At 50.3% G+C, this 18,157-nt stretch overlaps 5 protein-coding genes across 5 annotated transcripts; 2 read left to right on the top strand and 3 right to left on the bottom strand.

Moving 5' to 3' along the window:
- Nucleotides 1-1,382: 1,382 nt before the first annotated feature.
- Nucleotides 1,383-2,493, top strand: T310_0194 (uncharacterized protein; the record flags this gene model as incomplete). The annotated part of the gene is made up of 2 exons (XM_013476966.1): nt 1,383-1,777; nt 1,830-2,493. The coding sequence occupies 2 exons, from the start codon at nt 1,383-1,385 to the stop codon at nt 2,491-2,493; spliced, it is 1,059 nt and encodes a 352-aa protein (XP_013332420.1).
- Nucleotides 2,494-4,550: 2,057 nt separating this feature from the next.
- T310_0193 (GNAT family acetyltransferase) lies at nt 4,551-5,609 on the top strand (the record flags this gene model as incomplete). Its single annotated transcript, XM_013476965.1, has 2 exons — nt 4,551-5,253; nt 5,332-5,609. 2 exons carry the CDS (start codon nt 4,551-4,553, stop codon nt 5,607-5,609), a joined length of 981 nt encoding a protein of 326 aa, XP_013332419.1.
- A 419-nt stretch (nt 5,610-6,028) lies between these two features.
- Nucleotides 6,029-7,692, bottom strand: T310_0192 (PH domain protein; the record flags this gene model as incomplete). The annotated part of the gene is made up of 4 exons (XM_013476964.1): nt 6,029-7,165; nt 7,226-7,318; nt 7,374-7,499; nt 7,555-7,692. 4 exons carry the CDS (start codon nt 7,690-7,692, stop codon nt 6,029-6,031), a joined length of 1,494 nt encoding a protein of 497 aa, XP_013332418.1.
- A 1,702-nt stretch (nt 7,693-9,394) lies between these two features.
- Nucleotides 9,395-11,525, bottom strand: T310_0191 (Carbon catabolite repression protein CreD; the record flags this gene model as incomplete). Its single annotated transcript, XM_013476963.1, has 5 exons — nt 9,395-10,300; nt 10,376-10,804; nt 10,860-11,175; nt 11,231-11,374; nt 11,461-11,525. The coding sequence occupies 5 exons, from the start codon at nt 11,523-11,525 to the stop codon at nt 9,395-9,397; spliced, it is 1,860 nt and encodes a 619-aa protein (XP_013332417.1).
- Nucleotides 11,526-15,476: 3,951 nt separating this feature from the next.
- On the bottom strand, nt 15,477-16,883 carry T310_0190 (Alpha-1,3-mannosyltransferase CMT1; the record flags this gene model as incomplete). The annotated part of the gene is made up of 1 exon (XM_013476962.1): nt 15,477-16,883. The coding sequence occupies one exon, from the start codon at nt 16,881-16,883 to the stop codon at nt 15,477-15,479; it is 1,407 nt and encodes a 468-aa protein (XP_013332416.1).
- Between the last annotated feature and the right edge of the window lie 1,274 nt (nt 16,884-18,157).

Below are 18,157 nucleotides of genomic sequence, written 5' to 3'. Positions count from 1 at the left end.
AATCGCGGTGCAGGAACGCTGGTAAGAACCTTGGGGACAACCAGAGAGCGGGACGAGAGTCGATGGACGAACATGGACGATGCCAAGAGCAACAGAGTTCGCTGTTTCGAGGAGGAAAGAATAATAAGGATAACGAGGGAGGGGAACCGGACCCCTCACGGTGGTAGAAAGCGGGGCTGAATGTTCAAGCGAGCCATGGTGACGCCATGAAGAATCTGTTGACATCCGGATTAGTAATTGTTGCTTGCGACTGCTGTGACGATACTATATACCAGCTGGGTCGGATCGTCGAATCCACGACATCATCGGGACGAGCCACTGATCGCGGAATGCGACTTGTCCGTGCTTGTCTTGCGCTGTACGTCATCGCCAGAATCCCGCAGGCAGAGGATAAAGAGGCAATGCTGCCTGCTGTTCTGTAGATCCATTCCACCAATTCTTGCCTTGGCCATCACCGAGTCTCGAGGATTTCTGCAAAAAAAAACTCTCGGGAAGATTCAGGGTCTCCACCCCAGACCCGAGATCGCCGTCTGGTCCCTGACTCCCTAGTTTTTTGTGCATGCATCGTTGGGATCACCGTGATCATCGTTACACGCCGTGTCCGCAGCCCGACGACAGCAGTCCACAGCCATGTAACAGGCCCTCCACATGACCACGATAAAGGTTGAACAAACCCCGAAGCAGTCGAAACGAATCACGATTATTGTGCTTAATAATATTTTTATTAATGGATTCGTGCGCGTTTCCCTGAACAAATCCATCGGGCTGACAGCGGATGGGCCGCCGTGCTCGAGCCCCGGAGGAGACCGATCACCCGCAGTTTGGCGCGATACCCGCGACAACAAGAATGGCAGCTTAAAACCATCGCGACACGCTGCGCTTCCGACCACCACCTATCCCATCCCGCCCTGCGACGGTTCCCCACGTCAGTCCCTGCTGGATCTTGACCAGCTTCGCCCGTCAGGTATTTGCCCTTCCCCTTCTGAGAGCCATTGTCTGTGCTTCTTCTTCCCTTGCTGCCATGTCTCGCACGCTCTGCCCGGAGGCCCGTGGAATCCCCCCGTCCATCCATTCCCTTGAACCGTCGAGGATGGCAGGCGTCTGTTCGCGTGCTTAGCCCCATCCAGCGTTCGTCCGCTCGGCTCGCTGGGCGCTCTTAAAGCATCGCAAGCTCTAATTCGGAGGGTTCTTGTGTCGCCTGTGCACCCCGCGTCCACCTCTCATTTCACTCCGCCGCATAGCCGGGCTGCCTTGTTTGTGCTTGTGTCGTGTGACTATTTTCTGGACAAAATCAAATCGTGCTTGCCCATGCCTATATACCTGCCGCGCTTCTCCCCCTGCTGCTCCAGACTCGGGTCACGAGATCGTTAAGAGAGAACACCATGGCTGAGTATGAACCTCCTCTCCAGGCTGGCCTCTTCCACCAGCGAGACGCTCCGTTTGGCGAAGTCTTCCTCCCCTACTGGGCCCGGAGCCACGTCCAATACGCCCAGAACCTGTTGGAATGCTCGGATGAGCCCATCGAATACGACCACGAGGACGAGGATTACCGGGACAACTGTTTCTTCTTCCCGGAAGATTGTACGCGCGCACCCGTCAAGGACGCCGAGTTCGAGAGCGCCAGTAAAGGCCCAGTCCCTTTGACGAGCGAGGTTGGCGGTGATTGGGATGACACGATGGCGACCCCCGAACTTCCCGACATTAAAATGCTCGACACAGAGGCCCTCAGCGACCTGCTGGAGGATAACCTCTCGCCTCCGGAGATAACTTCTATATTGTACGTCTCAGGGGAAATGCCGTGTCCGGAGGAAGCTGACACTTTGGTTTAGGGTCTTTGCTACGAACGGGGCCATCTTCGCCTACGCATCACCACTGCCAGCGCGTCAGCTGCGCAACCTCAGTGCAACGTACGGAGCAGCATATACATCCTACGCCAAAACCGCCTCGACGGGGAATCTGACCGGGGTCAATCCGGCCAGCCATCCGTCCTCTTTTGTCACCGCGCCGTCCGTTTCGTTGGGGGATGTGGGATCGATCGTATTCGAGCAGGACAACCAGGTGGCAGTGGTGACGAAAATCGCAGACAAGGTGCTTCTCGCAACGGTGGGGCCGTCAAAGTTGGAGAGTGCACAAGACACCAATGAGGCCAAAGTCGACAGTACTGCGTTGGGGTCAGACAATGCACCGACGGTCGAACCTCCGCCGAATGTACCGCACGGGGGAACGAATGGGCCGTCGTCATCGGCTGAACCTCCAGCCCAAACGACAGTCGAGTCGGCTTCCAGTCATAGTCAGAACGACCCCAATCGGCACCCGGACAGCCTGCTTGAGGCGCAGTATGAGATCGACCGCAGCAGCGATCTGGCACGGTTGGCGGGGCTCAATCTGAATTCATCTCCGGAGATTTTACTCGCCCTGGAATCCAAATCTGCAGCGCTAGGAAGATTTCTTAGTCAGAAGCTGCGAGATTTAGAGACTCCAGAGGACTTCTAGAATGTCACGGCCGAAGCATGTTGTAACGGGGCTTTTCTTTTCTTGATGTTCCTTTCAGCACGAATTCTCAAATTTACGCATTTCAAATGTCTTTTTTTTCATACGAGATATCCTGGCATCGGAGTTGAGGAGTATATGTTTTGCATGAGACCGGAACCCGTTGGACCTGGCAACATAAAATATTTGACATTCAGCCTTTTCTTCCTTCCCCCCCCCCCCCCCTCCTCTGCACATCACGGCCGTCCTGTAAGTAAAGTACCGTACCCGTCATGTTGGCTGTTAGAAATAGAATATGCAAAGGTCCCGCGGGTCTTAGGTCTGTCGGGCAATTCAATTCAAATCAAACAGGTAGTCCTGTTTCTACTAGGTCCCGCCGCCATGCTGAAATGCACAAAAAGACTTTTGGCACTGGGATGGATGTATGGCTGGAAATGTACTGCATGGTTGAGGCCTCAGAGAGGTAAACAAGAGGACCATATTCATTTGATGCATAAACTGTGAGAGAGCAGGACTCTTCCCTCGTGAGGTCAAATATGTCTCAGGAGTCTGAGAGCAGCCAGCACAAGGAATCGATTTAGAGGGGTATCATTAATAGGAGACGATGACTGGCTGGGCCGGAAGAAGCTTTTGGATTGAGCGACATCCGGCTTATGAGATGGATAGTAGATAAACCCCCAATGTTTCATCAAAAGCCACTGCATGGCCGACTCGATGTCTCGAAGAAACTCAGTCGGTATCATTGCCAATTAGACACTGTCGTAGCGAGGCTCAAGAGGTAGGAAGCAATTTGTTTCATATCAAGGGAGGCTATAGGTATATGTATGTATCTACAAAGAGGGGTCCAATATATCATCGAAGGGAGGTGGATCAATCTAGGATAGAATTCTGTTATCATGTTGCAGAGCTGATACTTACAAAGGCTTCGGCTTCGGCTTAAACGTCTATCAGCGTCTCGTTCACATCAATTATAGCCAACGCCAGAGGACCTTCGTGTGCGTTCAATAGTGTTGCTGTCGGTGACGACTAAACAGTAATCGAATGGATGCACAATGACATCGACCTCCTATGAAGCATAATAATTCAGAGTAGCTTTCTGCCCACAATATCGTCAGGAGGAACGACGCTCCTCGATATACGGATGGAGGAAAGGAAAGCAAGAGCCGAGACCTGCCTAAGCAGTCGCCATGGTACCGGGGGTGTTTACACACACAAATTTCGGCCTCAATATCCAGACGACCTTCTCTAGAGGGACACCATGTGCTTACAGCCATCAACGACTTCTCCTACTCTTAGCTTTCAGTGCATCTCAGATGAGTAAGACCGCATGATCTATCGGATATGCAAGGAGCCAGCAACAATCGAAAAGAGGGAATCGAGTCTAGAGTCGATGCATCTGGAGAACTTCCATAACAAGTTGCTCAGCATTCGCAGGAGATAATTGCTGATATGCAGGAGTATGCAATGTAAAAACAGAATGAGGTTTTAATTGCGATTGTTGCTATAAAGGTGGGCAGTGACTTTAAGACTGTGGAGGTAGATTCGGATGGGATGACTCCCCTGGTAACCAACGACGGATGACTCACTCGACTCGATATGACTCCCGCAGCTCAGCTGAATACCTATCTATCTGTACTAGTAGACCTGAGTATTATAAAAAGAGCATTATGATCCGATTACCTAGGTAACTTCTTTTATTTTCTTTCTTTTTTTTTCTTTTTTACGCCTCGGATATTAGATATCTTTGAAGATATGATGATGCTAATCGACTTCACTCCATATATAAAATTTGCATGAAAGTGTATATCACATATCAATCTCGTTTTACCCATCTATCCACCTACTTATCTCGCTTGTTTATTTCCCTATCTCTATCTGACAGATAAATCAATTAATAAACCAGCCATGTCATAAAACACAAATAATATACGGGGAATCGAACGGACGGACAGACAACTATCAATCGCAATTGAAACTACAACTACAAGTGTATATACAAGACCATATACCATATATTAAGATTTACGGCGAAAAAAAAAGGAGAGTGAAGGGGAAAAAAAATGCCACTAGAACAGAACCCCCTCACAGGCGAACTCTTCCTCCGTCTTCCGCCCCCTCATACAGATATCATCATCACTCCCGCACGACTAGCGCCGCAACCATACCCATACCCTGCTGAACAGGACAAGTCCAAGTCCTCTGAAGCGGACCAACACGGGCATAATCATGATCATGATGGCGATGGTAATGAGGATGACGACGAAACCATCATCACCACCGCCCTAAACGACCCTCGTGTGTACCCCTTCCTCGAAAGCCCGCCTTTCCCTTATCGACGGGAGAACGCGGTAGATTATGTCTGGAAGGTGGATGCGGAGTGTCGGCAGATCTTGTCCTCGCCAGAGTTGCAGAGGCAGATACAGCGACAGTTGCAGATACAGCGGGAACGACAAGATCAGGGGGACCATGCTCAGGGTCAGGATCCGTGTGAAGGAGGACAAGCAGCATCGTCATTTGCAGACGGCTGTCCGTTCCGGTTCATTCGAAAGGTGGTGGTTCCTGCTACCACCTCCAGCACCAGCACTGGGAAGAGCGACGACGGCGTCAAAGAGCCCACCAAAGAAGTGCTCATAGGCGACATTATCCTCAGGCGCTACCCATTCTACGAAATCCCGCCGGACAGGAGCGAGGAGAGGGACCGAGCGAGGGAGAAGAACGAGGCTTTGCCTGCTGGACATCCGGATTTGATTTGGGGGGTTGGCTGTATGTATCCCCCCCTGTTCCCTGATTCCTTTCTATCTACGGAGTAGGAACCTTAGATGCTAATATATGTGTGTCCAGTCTGGCTCCTTCCCACCTACCACGGTCGAGGAATCATGACCTCCGTCCTGAGAACAATCATCACCGACTGGGCCATCCCCTGGATGAACGTGTCTGTGCTCAAGGCATCTGCGTTCGTGGGCAACGACCGCAGTGTTGCCGTGTTTACGAAGAATGGGTTTGTGTTGGAGCGGACGGTCGAGAAGGGGAGTGCTGTGTTGCATGAGGCAAAGGGTGGAGGAAGGAAGGATATTGTCGTTTTGAGGTGGAATAGGTCAGGAGCAAAGGAGAGAGAGTGATGGTGATAATGATAAAGAAGTGGTCTCTCTCTCTAATTTTTTTTTTCGTGACAATATGAAAATGAGGAAATGCAGAAACCGCGCAAGTGATCGTTTATGTTATACTATGGCAACACTGTCGAGATAAGATTTATCTATACAAGGATTCTGTTGTATATGTATATCAGTATCCCAAGATTGCAAGATCACCTAGGTAAAGTATCTAGGAAAGTCTAAAGTGTAATAAAGTATCTACATGACAGACGCAAACACATCATGAACAAAATAGGAAAGAAACCATCATGTTTAAACAAAATCATCACATTAGATTGTGGTATATGCTCAAATCTATAAAAAGAAAAAAAAGAAATTATCTCTCGAGCTGACGTCCAACTCGACTATTTACCAAAAACAATCATCTCAAGTCGATATCAACTCGATTATTTGTCAACTTTGCTCCCTCCAGGGGAAGTATGGAAATGACCTGCAGTGCTGGCACTCCGGTTCAGACCCGATCCGTCTGCTTTCTCTGCATCAGTTCTTGCCTTGATGTCAGCTGGGGGCTGCTGCACACCGCTGACGTTCCTGCTCCCGGCTGGCGTAGCTGTCGTGCTCGGACTCAGCGGCGAGACGGGACTGGTGACGGTCTTCTCTCCTCCACTGATCACTTCCTTGATCACGTTCCACCACTTCTCCGCGTCCGCCGGCGTGTGCGCCTTGAAGTTGAGCTCCGTCGTCGTGTGGAACGCATTGCCAACCTTGCCGCCAGACACGTCCTTTCCCTTCAGGCTGAATTTGACGCCGTCAATCCCGCCGATCACGCACTCAGGCAGATACAGCGACAGCTCCGGCGTGGGATCTTTGTTGAAGTCGTCGTCGTCCTTGAACTCGTGCAGGTACCGCGCCGGCGTGACGACGTAGTACCCGGTGTTGTATCCCTTCACGATGGCGCGCGACTTCCGTTCGAGCGTTCCTTCGATCAAAGGCTTCGTTGAAGGGTGATCCTGGTTCGGGTAGGAAACGTTGGACATCGACCGCGGCGGTGCATCCGGATCGATGAGAATGCCATCGTTCCGCTTAATGAAGCGGGTCCATTCGTAGTCGGGGGGAATGTTCTGGGCGCTGCTGACGATGTCCCCGTACATGGCTCGCTGGCGATCCAGCTGGCCGCCCATGAACTGGAAAAACGAGCTCATCGCTTGCTGGACCGTCTGGAGGATGTGCGCCTCGAATTCCTGGAACGAGTTCTGCACCGCGATCGTATCCTGGCGGTTGTTGTTCTCCTCGATAATCTGCTTATTCAACCGGTGGTTGACCCCCCTTCGCAGCACGTACGGGTCGTTCGATGGCTCGATCTTGGTGCCAGCGGCCGAGGCTTGCGCTGCAGCATACTGCCCGAGCAGCTCGATGTGCTTCTGGGTGGCGGCCCTGGCCTTGTCGACGGCCTTGGAGCTTTTGGCGGCGCCCGACTGCACTTCCTTGGCTTTGCTCTTGATCTCTTTGTGCAGACGCTCAAGGGTGGGAAGGACGCTGCCTTTCAGATTCTTCTCCGTTTCGAGATACAGGTTCGAAATTCCCTGCGTTTCTCAGTATTGTCCCATCCATCCAGCTGGGAGCTGGTTGTGAAGCCTGCCTACCTTGGTGTTATTGCGCAGACTCTCAAAGATGCCCGCGACACCTCCGAGGCCCTGGTCGAAATGGTGGCCTTCGCGAAGGGGGTTGCTGACTGTCTAGACACAATTTAGCAGTCTGCAACTTCTAGTGAATTAAGTAGAGACGTCGCACCTTCAACACTTTCTCGTAATCCTTCGACTGCGACTTTTGGATTTTGGCTGTCGCCTCCACGTATTCCTCGAGGTAGCCGCACATGTGCTTCCATGCCTGGAGGCGCTCGAGCAGCAGGCGCGTTGTCTAGATAATCCATCTGTCAGCTTCGCAGCTTCATCCTCAGGCTGATTACACATACCTCGCTCGTGTCCTCGCCGATAAGGCTCTCATCGTCGCTCACCGAGGCGCCTCCATTGGTGGTGGTTGTCGCGGCGCTTTGCACCGTCGTGGTACGGTGCGGCAGCTGGGTCCCGACCGGGCTCACAGGGGTCGACATTACTGCAGATTGTCAATCACACGGCCTGTGTAATTCTCCAGGTCAGATCTAGCGATTGTTGGCTTTATTGAGGATTTGTTTTCGTGGGTGTGACAACGCAAGATGCGGGGAAGTGCGGGAAATCCGCAACCGTGGGTTGGGAGTCGGTCTTCACGGAGTAATACTACCGGGTCGATTCCAAGGCCAGCCAAGGGGATTAATATTTTTTTTAGAAAAAAAAAAATTAAAACACCCAAGGGAACGGGGACTAAGACATTTAGATGCAGAAAGAGGATGCAGCGGTGTCCAACAAGCCTTTCTTCGCGTCTTGGCTGGGTGTCGATCTGCGATGAGGTCACCACTAGGAACCTTGCTCCGTACGGACTGAGTACAGAGAAAATGACCTATCCACACCAGCCCCATTCGATGCTACGGCGGAGTCCAGACAGGAGTCGAATAGTCATTCTCAACTCTGTAATTCATACAGTACGGTTGCTTAACTGTTAAGGTTTACCTACTCCTACCGTGGTATAGAATCCCGAACAAGCTAATACCTACTGACAAAGAGATGGTGTGGTGTAAAATGACGGGAGACTTCCCCTCTGATGTCATCGATTTCTCCTTCCCATTTCGTCAGAGGTGAGGGGAGAAGTGAAAATATTAATTACTACTTATTCCGGAGTAGACCTTCAACCTAAGGATTCAATTATGTTGCTTGGTCAGCGGGGTCCTCTCCCACGGCGCTAACATGGATGGCTGCGACGCCTTTTCCGTTCGGGGCCGCAAAGCCACAGCACTCCCCGCGATAAGCTTCAATAATCTTCAATAACTACCAGGTACTGATCGAAAGAGCGCCGCGATCCTGGATTCCTTATTATCAAGGCGCACTATCAGCGTCAGTCGCGGTTTGTTGATAGTAAGCTTTTTAAAATAGATAGATGATCTTGGCGGAAATTGCACAATACGATGGGGAAACCCGTAGACGATGGATTGCTACAATAGAAAATTATCGAATAGGAGGCAGATGTATACTAGATGATTCTGAAGAGTGCGGGATTTTAGCTTTATGGAATCCAGCGTGTCGAGACTTTAATGTGTGCGATTCTGCTGTACTGTCCTCAATCATCGAATATCCACAATTTCATTATCATCAGGTCGTATGCTATTATGTAGTACATTCATGCTGATACTAGTCAGCTGTTCATATCGTCACATGATGAAACACTGCACCTGTAATGCTCCTTCCACCCATTTCTATGTGAAACACCAGAAATAAAACGCCACCGTATGGGAGATCACTGTCAGGTATCTATGAGAAACATGATCATAAGGCTCATCAATGTGAAAACCACGAACGCCAGGAGAGGGGCAAAGAAATATGCACAACCAGACCAGAATAAAAAAAAAGAAAAGAAAACCATAACAGGGGAAAAAACAAGCGGGAGACTTCGATGTGCTCTGGGAATGGATGTTTTGACTAAATCCATCCCGAACGCAAAGGCGGGCTCATCGAGTCATGTGGTCCGCATCAAGTCAAAGAATTTTTTGAAGGTATCATCGGAGGAGTCATGACGAAACGAAACAAAAACGGTAGAAACAACCCCCAGCACCGAATTGGTGTCTGTGATGGTCACATTTACATTAGTGATTATGCATCATCAGCAAAGGCGAGGTTGTCTCGATATGAGAAGTGAGAGTTGAAAGGTTCAGCGGCTTTGCTGAATCAGCCGCGACCACGAGCCTGCAGCAGGCGCAATCTGCGTTCTTCATCGTCGTGGGCGTTGTTATTGTGGTTGCGATCGCGGCTCTGGTCCCGACTGTTACCACGGCTGTGACTGTGGAAGAAAGAAGGACGATGATACGATTCGGTCAAGGCAGAAAAATGGGACCATCCACTGGACCTCACATGAGCTTGCTGGGGTGAGCGGGGTGGGTTCACGACATTATCACCCGCAGTAGCTGACTCATAATCAGGTAGGTCGCTGTTGTATGGGGTTCTAGGATTGGAACGTAGCGCGGTGCTGTAACTGGGAACACGACTGAGGCTTTCGACTTCGAGGTACTGGGGGACGTGATATGGCGTCGCCATCCCAGAGGGAAGGGTTTCATAATCATGGTCCACCGACGGTCTGCGGGACACAGTAGTGCTGGAGCCTTCCGGACTCTGAGAATGTGAGCCAGAACTACGATTGTATGAGAAATAATCCGACCCATGGCCCGAAGTCCGACGTCCGGGCTCGGAGTCGTGGCTGTCAGCTGCGTCAGGAGACCGGCTCTGGTTGACGCCGTTAGCATGAAGGCGCGAGAGGCGGCTATGCAACGCCGACGCGGAAATATCACCGTTAGACACAGTGGCCATCGAAGGAAGGTCTTCAGCGGAGAGATTGCGGCTGAGAGTTCCGAAGGGCGCCGCAGGCCCACTAACAGGTCCAGGGGTGCGATATCCGCTCACGTCAACCTCACTGTACAACTGATCAAACTGATGTTCCCCATACAACGGCGGCGCCTGCTCCGTAAGGTCAAGCAGCGCCCTCTGCGCATCCGCAGGAGTTTGGTCAACAAGATTATTATTGTCATCGATAGTAAGGTTCGGAGAGATGAAGATGGAGACTGGTAGAGTCGCTCGCAGCTTTCGACAAGGTAATATTAGCATGGCACTGTACAATGTAAAACGACGGAACCTGCAGAATCGTTTTCAACCTACCTCACTAGTATGTCCGTCCGGATTGTGGAGTTGGACTCTGAATTTGAGCTTGTGTCTGACCTTGATTCCCTTCGCGTCAGTGTCCTGGAGACACCTGGTCAGAGTCTTGGGAAGCTCGAGATAACGATGGAACTGGTAGCCCTCGGCCGATTCATCAATGATCTCCAGCTGTTTCTCTTCATCCAGCTCATAATCATCTGTTACGATGACCCTCGTCGTCTTGTACGTGTTGTAGGCTGTCTCGGGCTCGCCTGGGTTCAGAGAGAGGTCGTGACTCTCAATTAGCTGAGAGGTGATCAACCCGATCTTCAGTCCCTTCAAAAGAGGAATGAGACGAAAATCGACTCGCACAGAAGTCCCGAAGATCACGGCCTTTGTCGGGGTGCTGATGGAGTACTCGATCTTGTTGGGCCAGATATTCTCCACTGACTGAACGAGCGTCAGCCATTGAGGCCTTTCAGTTCACAGCAACAGCTTGACTTACCATCGCATGTGCCAGCTCCAGCGCGCTGGGATCCAAGGTGCGAATGATTCTCAGAGGTTTTCGGATAACAATATCTCTCGCATATTTACGACCGATCTCCGCCTTGAAGCGATAGGTAACCCAACTGTCATGCAGACCTTCGACGCTCTCTGGCAGCGATCCGTCGAGGATGACATCGAAGGGAAACTCGTAATTGTCCGCACGCAAAACCTCCGTTTTGCCTTTGCCGGGGTCACGGAATGTCCAAGTTTTCTCGAAAAACACCTTCTCCTTCATCGGCCTGCGACTAGCCCCGCCGCTGGTGGGCAGATGCCAGCTGAAAATGACTGTCAGTCGCCCTCCATTTTGCAAGAAAATTGGGCCCAACTTACGAGACACGAGACATGCCAGTCAAATGAAGCTTCAAATGCTTGATGGTGAGCGCTTCTGATAAGCAAAGCACCAAAGTGCCTTGCAAATGAGCGCTTGCAGCTTCATGCTCGTTTCCGCGGAATACCACGTATCTGTCATCGAGTCTAATGGCGGCGAGTCAGCTTGAAAGTCCACTTCTTCCTCCAAAAAAAAAATCAATTGTCAGGTCCTGTTGGGGTTCAGTCCTTACCTAATGTCAAAGTACTTGGCATAACTGGCACTACCACCACCACTGAGCAAACTCAGCGCCTCCATAGTGTCTCAAGCATACAATGATGCTGAGACCAGAGGCTGTGTGCAGGAAGCCCAGCAGCAAAGCAGGCAGATGAGGCACAGAAGAAGAGGTCGTGTGAGATAATGACAACAATGTGAAGTGAATGTGGGAAAATATTGAACGATAAAGAAGTTGATTCACCCAGCAGCGCGCCGAGATAATGGCACGCCCCTCCTTCCAGCAGCAGCGGCGGCAGATAACCCAGAATAGGCGCAACTTAGACCGGCCTAACCACGGGTCCCACTGTTCGATTCCTTGGTGAAGAGGCACCGTTTCCGTCGCCGTCGCAGGGCTAGTTGCTAAGTTGGCGCGGGAGTGGCAAAGACGATCTCACGGAGCTGTGCAGAGACTCCGTGCTGATATGAAAAAGAAAGAAGATTTCGCAATTTTACCAGCGGAGCCGTGCCGAGTGTGGACTACCCCCGAACCTCAGGGCAAGGGCTGCAGTGAATCTCTACAGTTATAAATGCATTGCCGACAGCAAAAGCCATGCTTGTCCGGGCCCCAGAAAAATCAGACGGCCAACTCTAGACAGTCACAGCCAGAGGGGCAGGCGTGAGGGGGATATGTGTATAATACGTCACAACTATACTGATACAGCCCTATCACCGGCCGGATTAGGCCAGGGAACTTACGGGAACTTCGAGACCGGAACATTACGGGCACAGCCCTGACAGCGGCTGCAGCCTGCCAGACAGACAAGCAGCAGCGGCCATTGCTGCGAAACCACCCTGGCTGCATCGGCCGTTAGGGCCGGCATGAGGTGGCAATGGCATGCATCCATGAGCTGTCATGTAATCACTCCATCCAGGCTGCGGGAACTGTGCCCAGTGACAGCGAAAGCTGATTAATCGACAGAGAAATGTCTAGATCCTTGTCTCAGGACTGACAGATCATATGGTGTGTCCTCGAATGAGGCATCCGGCGAACAGACTCGGCACTTGCAAGACAACAGCAAATAATCTCTTCGGGGCAAAAAATACTAATAATGCTAAGCTGATAGTCTCTGCAACAATTTGCCAGGGTTGCAATGCCAAACAGGGCGGTGGCTGACCCTTAAAGGAAATCCGCCTTTGTGATGGGGAAGTGCCTTTTCTTTTTCCCCTGCTGCTTACGGTACGGTACTGTTCTGTACCGTAATACCATACCCGCTCGCCATTGCGACTGCCTTGCCCGTTATTGCACTTGCCATTCCCAGAAGCATCGATTCGCCGGTCCAGCGAGAACCACATGGACGACATTATTCATTCTTCATCTATCGAAGAATCCGCTGTCTTCATCGGCTGCAAAGTTAAGCCACGTCAAATAAACGCCAGTCTGATTGCATCTGCAGCACATTTTACTTCCCTTGGCCTCCGAGAGGAATCTAAACGTCATCGCCAATCAGCAGGAACCCTGACTCTGCAGCAGGTCAGGGGTTTCCTGGTTCTCCATCCCTAGTTCTTGCAATCTGCAGATCCCGCTCTGCTCCACAGCACGTCTTCTAGAAGACCTCCCGCTGGAAGACAAGTTAGTCCACGGCCGAGATTTGCGCCTTTAATTCCTATTGGAGCAAAATTTCAAGCCCTGACACCACATCTCGGCAAGCGGACTATCTCCCCGAACGGAACAGCTCCGCTATCTAACATTTTCTCTCTGTAGGAGATCGAGTCCAATGCCTTTGTTTACCTTCTGCCGTCCCCCGTCCTCACTTATCACCTTGTCCCGCTCTTCTTCGTATACTGCTGGTTCTGTGGAAAGAAGCATCAGGTCCGTGGTGACAAAGTGATGACTGAGTCAGTCACACCTCAGGGCCGAATGGACCGCAACCGGCTATGGAAGAAACAGACAATGAGTCAGGCCACTGTACTACGTCGATTCGGTGAAAAACATAACATAGATGGCAGTTCCTTTCACTAAATCCAATTTCTAAAAGCCTAAACGTCGGCAAGTTTATCGACCATAATTCCACGGAGAATACCGAATGAACCGTGCCGGAGCCATTCGTTCTCGCAGTGTTTCTGCCGACATAACCTGTACACAAGCAAGAGCTAAATTCAAGGATCGACAATTGACATCCCGATCCTGGCCAAACTTGTCCCCGTCACATTGCGGCAAAGAGGGGCTCGGGGAATGTCGTGACGGTCGGGACGGCAGCCAGGGTTGGGAAGAGAGGACGGAGCCGATGATCTGATCGCGTCACCGCGCCACAGACGTCGGGGGTTACGGCAAGCCGGGATGGATGGAGACCTGCTCGGTTCAACCGCCTAGAAAAGGAATTGCTCGTTGTCGATCTGCCTCCCCACCGGACTTGTAACCAGAAAAGCTTCTCTCTTGCGGTCTTTGGATGCTCTTTGTTGTTCGTTGTTGTTGTCCCACCAACCTGGAGTCTAGAACAATGTCGACGTGATCATCAGGTCCTTCACCAGATCAAGTCAGCTTGCGTTATCAGGCGCCAATTTTTTTTTGCTCTTCCCGAGCGCCCGACCCACTGCAGATCCCCAACCAGCCTGACGTCGGTCAGCTGGGAAGAAAGACACCAGAATGATGAACGGAAGATCAATTAGCAGCTCGCACCTGCTGAACAGTCCTTGCATTCAACGAAGTTGCATGATGCACCTAGTCAAAGATACGAAGTACGCCAGGAGCGGTCACGCCGCTCGAGTCGCTGGCAGTCAGGACGGATTACTTTGTTAGTCTATGGAGATAACAGATGGTCTCCCACCAGAAACCTCGACCTGCGCATTGTCATAGCTGCACTGCCCTGCAAGTGCTAGGTTTTAAGTTTCAACGCTGTGCAACTTAGCTTGCAGCCAATAGTCCACTCCTCATGCCAATCGTACGGATATCAATGTTCTCGGGGAGAAGCCTAACAGTTCTGGCTCCACACACATGGCTTGACAACATTGAATGATTGAGTATCGACACGTGCAAATGCAGTTTGTCTGTTATCACTCTTGAAGTACGGAGTAATCTTTTTGGTTTCTGACCAATGTGCAACGCTTTTCTTATCCGGTGTGACGGCCTGTCTGCTCAGCTGGCACGCCAGCGTTGATAAGGTCCAATACATTTAGGCGATCAAATTTGATTTTGCCTGGCAAGATCCATCATCATATCGAAAGTCGAAAGCCTACCTAGCTAGGTAGACCCGTAGTATGCGCCAGATTGCCAATAGCCACGCAGGGACCGAGCACGATACCCGTGATATCCACTTCGTTAGGGCTTTTCCGTCATTTTTTCTCGCGGCCCAAGATGGTGATACTACTCTCAGCAGGTTCTGCTTGAAACCCGGTCTGGGTCCCTGACGGGCGGCCCACTTGGCCCGGCAGAGCTTTGCAAACTCAAAATACACCGATCGACGGGATGGGAAAAGAGTCCAAACAATTTATGTCTCAACGAGCCCACAAGGGTTGAACTGGTAGATAATTTTTATTCGCACGAGGATTCGATGACAGGGCACGGAGGATGGCACGGGAATTCCTTTATGGTGCAATCCATGGAAACAAAAGTTATTCACCAGACGGGATGACCTGTAGGGGTTGGTCTGATCGCTCCTCCTGTCTGTGGCCACCGTCTTTCGATTCTCTGCCACGCACGAATAAGCCAATTCCGAACTGACTCCAAAGATGATGGTTTACAATTACAAAGGTCGAAACAGCAGATGATGGCTGACCAGGAACAGCTTGAGCCACCAAATTGATACTGTTTGGAAATTCATTCACAATGTGCAGTTTTTATGATTGATGACTACTGATTGTGTCCCATGTTGAAATTCCCTGTACGGAGCACTGATTCGCCTATCTACGCATTCATTTCATGGATTACAGACTTCTCGATTCGGGGCTTCTCCTGTCAATGAAAAAGTCTAAATCTTCTTCACTACTGTCATGTCCCAAATATGACTATTTACAGAGAAGACGATGTCATGATCGATCCACATGAAAAAGATTCAACTACACCGGATCTACCCAGGACGGTCGGTTCCAATCCGGCAGGCATTTAACCATCGCTGGAGGCTTCTTCTGCCAATCGATTTTCTCCCCTGGACTGTCGACAGTGCTTGTCATGTCGACGTGGTCGTGAACGTAACCTCTCCGCTCCTTTGCCTTGCTGCTTCCATCGTTGGAATATCCAACATTAACGGTGGGCACGACCATGATCTTCCCCATCTCTTGTCGCCACATGTCTTTGGCCAGCAACGTAGCTTCGCCCATGAAGCATTCCCCGTCTTCTGAGCTCCGGAACTTCAATTTGCCCCGGGCGAACGGTTGTGCGTTCAGCGTGACCATCCCTCCCCAGCATGAATAGACTTGCAAGGGTAACTTTGACTCGTACCTTTTCCGGCTGGACGGGTCATCCCAGAACAGGTCGTCTTTGTAGGCCCACGAGCCGTCGTGAGGGATTTCGAAGAAGAGGTCTCCCACCATGGACCGCGACACCCAGACGTTGTTGAAGGTGCTCCCTTCCAAGATCCAATCGAAGGCACAAGCCATGTGAGCCGACTGGGTAACGTGCTGGTGCAGCAACTCGAGAATATCCTCGGGACAGAGGGCAATGTCGTCGAGGAAGATGACGATCGAGTCTGATGCGAACTTATGTCGATCGTGACCACTCCACAGCGGAGCCAATGCCATGTTGCGCAGTTTTGCGAGCTTCTCGACGCGCTCCGAACTTGGTGCTTTCGGGTCCAAAGAACTAGTGTTGTGGTAGAAGTGGGAACCCATCAATTCGACTTCTGTCTGGAAATTTTCGAGAATCTCGTGCGTGCCATCCTCAGACGGTCCCTCAACGACAGACAAGGCGCACCGCTCCGGTCCGAGGTATTTCATTGCTTGCACAATACTCTCCATCAGACGAGGCATGACCTTCGCCGACTGCTGCAGGTTCAGGGCGAAGAAGTAGCGAATCTTGTTCGCGCGGAAACGAGCGGGGCCTCTGTTGCTGGGTATACTGCGAAGATGGTCATACCTTGCTCCGGGGGGCGTTTGGCAGACGAGTTGAGAGGTTTCATCAGTGTTGTTTGCTGGCTCGGCGGGCAGCTTCGGGGCGTCTGGGATTGGTGATGTCGTATCACCAGTCTGGGGGACGTCCGTTGCCCGAGATGGAACTTTTCCACCGGCGGTTTGCCGGGAGACTGAGCCATGCTGAATCACATTGTCTTTTGCCTTTCCATCCGAATCGGGGCTTGAAAAAGTGGTGAGATGAGTCTCCTCCCAATCGTCTCGCCAGTGCGCCCGACCGATCGCTATTTCGCCCAGAGTGGTCAACAGATTCCCATCCGCCCAGTGACGACAATAGAAGATCAAGAACCAGGATCCAAAGAGGAGGCCAAGGCCGAGAAGGACAGTCTGGACTTTCATTTTCCTTCCGGCCTTGAACCAAGCCGAGACGAGTATTATTTATTGACTGGAAGGAGGAGACGGATCTTGGCCCGTCTTGAGAGAAGAGAAGAGGAAGAGTAACAAGGCAGGAAAACCGTAAGTTTTTATTAATATTATTACATTTTTGTTTCTAATTCTCCCCCGACACAGGCGTTGGGGGAAGGAAGCTGAAAACAGAAGCATCGCGATGGATAGACATATCCGGCTGCGTTCACATTCTACTATCCCCCCAATCAGGAAAATAAACACAACTGTATCCGAAAACAGCTACAACATAACTCTAGCATAGAAACAGTATCTCCAGAGTTAAACCAGACTAAACTGTGGACTCTGATCCGTATCGATACGTCGAGTAGGAGGTAGGTACATGTATTTATTTTGTCCCCCGTGGCGCATTTTTGTCGTACGGACACAGAATTTCAAGCCACCCGGACAAAAAAAAAACAGACAGCAAACAACGGACAGAAGAAGAATTTGAAGAAAGGTACGGTACGTAAGTAGTAAAGCAAGACAAGTCATGACGTGACGTCTGGACTTTTACTTCTAAAAAAAAAACACTAAAAGAATAAAAAAATTTAAGAATCTGGGAGCTGGGTTATGTGTGGCTGTTTCATGAATTTCTTTCATTTCATCAGGAATGCGGTCTAGCCGGAATCGTCGTCTGATATTATTAAATAACCTGATCATAGACCAACACAGACAAGACGACATAACACAACATACCTACGTACACAGTAAGTAATAAGTATTGAGAAGAATAGAATCTACATCTATTGATATATATGTAGAGATCGAGATCGGGGTGTGGACCTTGGATTGAACTGGATTGGATTGGACCTATGTACATACCTAGATAGATAAATAGATAGATAGATAGATCTAGTCCAAGTCAATTAATATAATTTTATGGACAGAGCTGCAATAATTGATTAAATAAATAAATAAGTAAGTAAGTAATATTAAGTTTTATTTAATCTCTCTCCCTCTCTCTGTTTTTTTTTTCCGCTATGCCAAGGTAGTCCGACTCCTTAGTTTACTAGCTCCTGCGTCAAGGTTGATGTTCAGATTGATGTTATATTATTACTAGCTAGGTATGTATAGCTGGAAATGGTATCTATTGAATTGTCCACTGTGTATTGTATGTAAGAAAGTATGTACCCTAAAGTGCCTGTTGCTTGTTGAGCAGAGGGTACAAAAAAATGAGATGCAACAGATGGAAAGGGGGAAAAAGGTCCAAACAACTCCACAAAAAG

This window comes from Rasamsonia emersonii, assembly GCF_000968595.1.
Source record: "Rasamsonia emersonii CBS 393.64 chromosome Unknown ctg1118621759668, whole genome shotgun sequence".
NCBI classification, from domain to species: domain Eukaryota; kingdom Fungi; phylum Ascomycota; class Eurotiomycetes; order Eurotiales; family Trichocomaceae; genus Rasamsonia; species Rasamsonia emersonii.
This window is presented reverse-complemented; position numbering and strand designations above follow the sequence as displayed.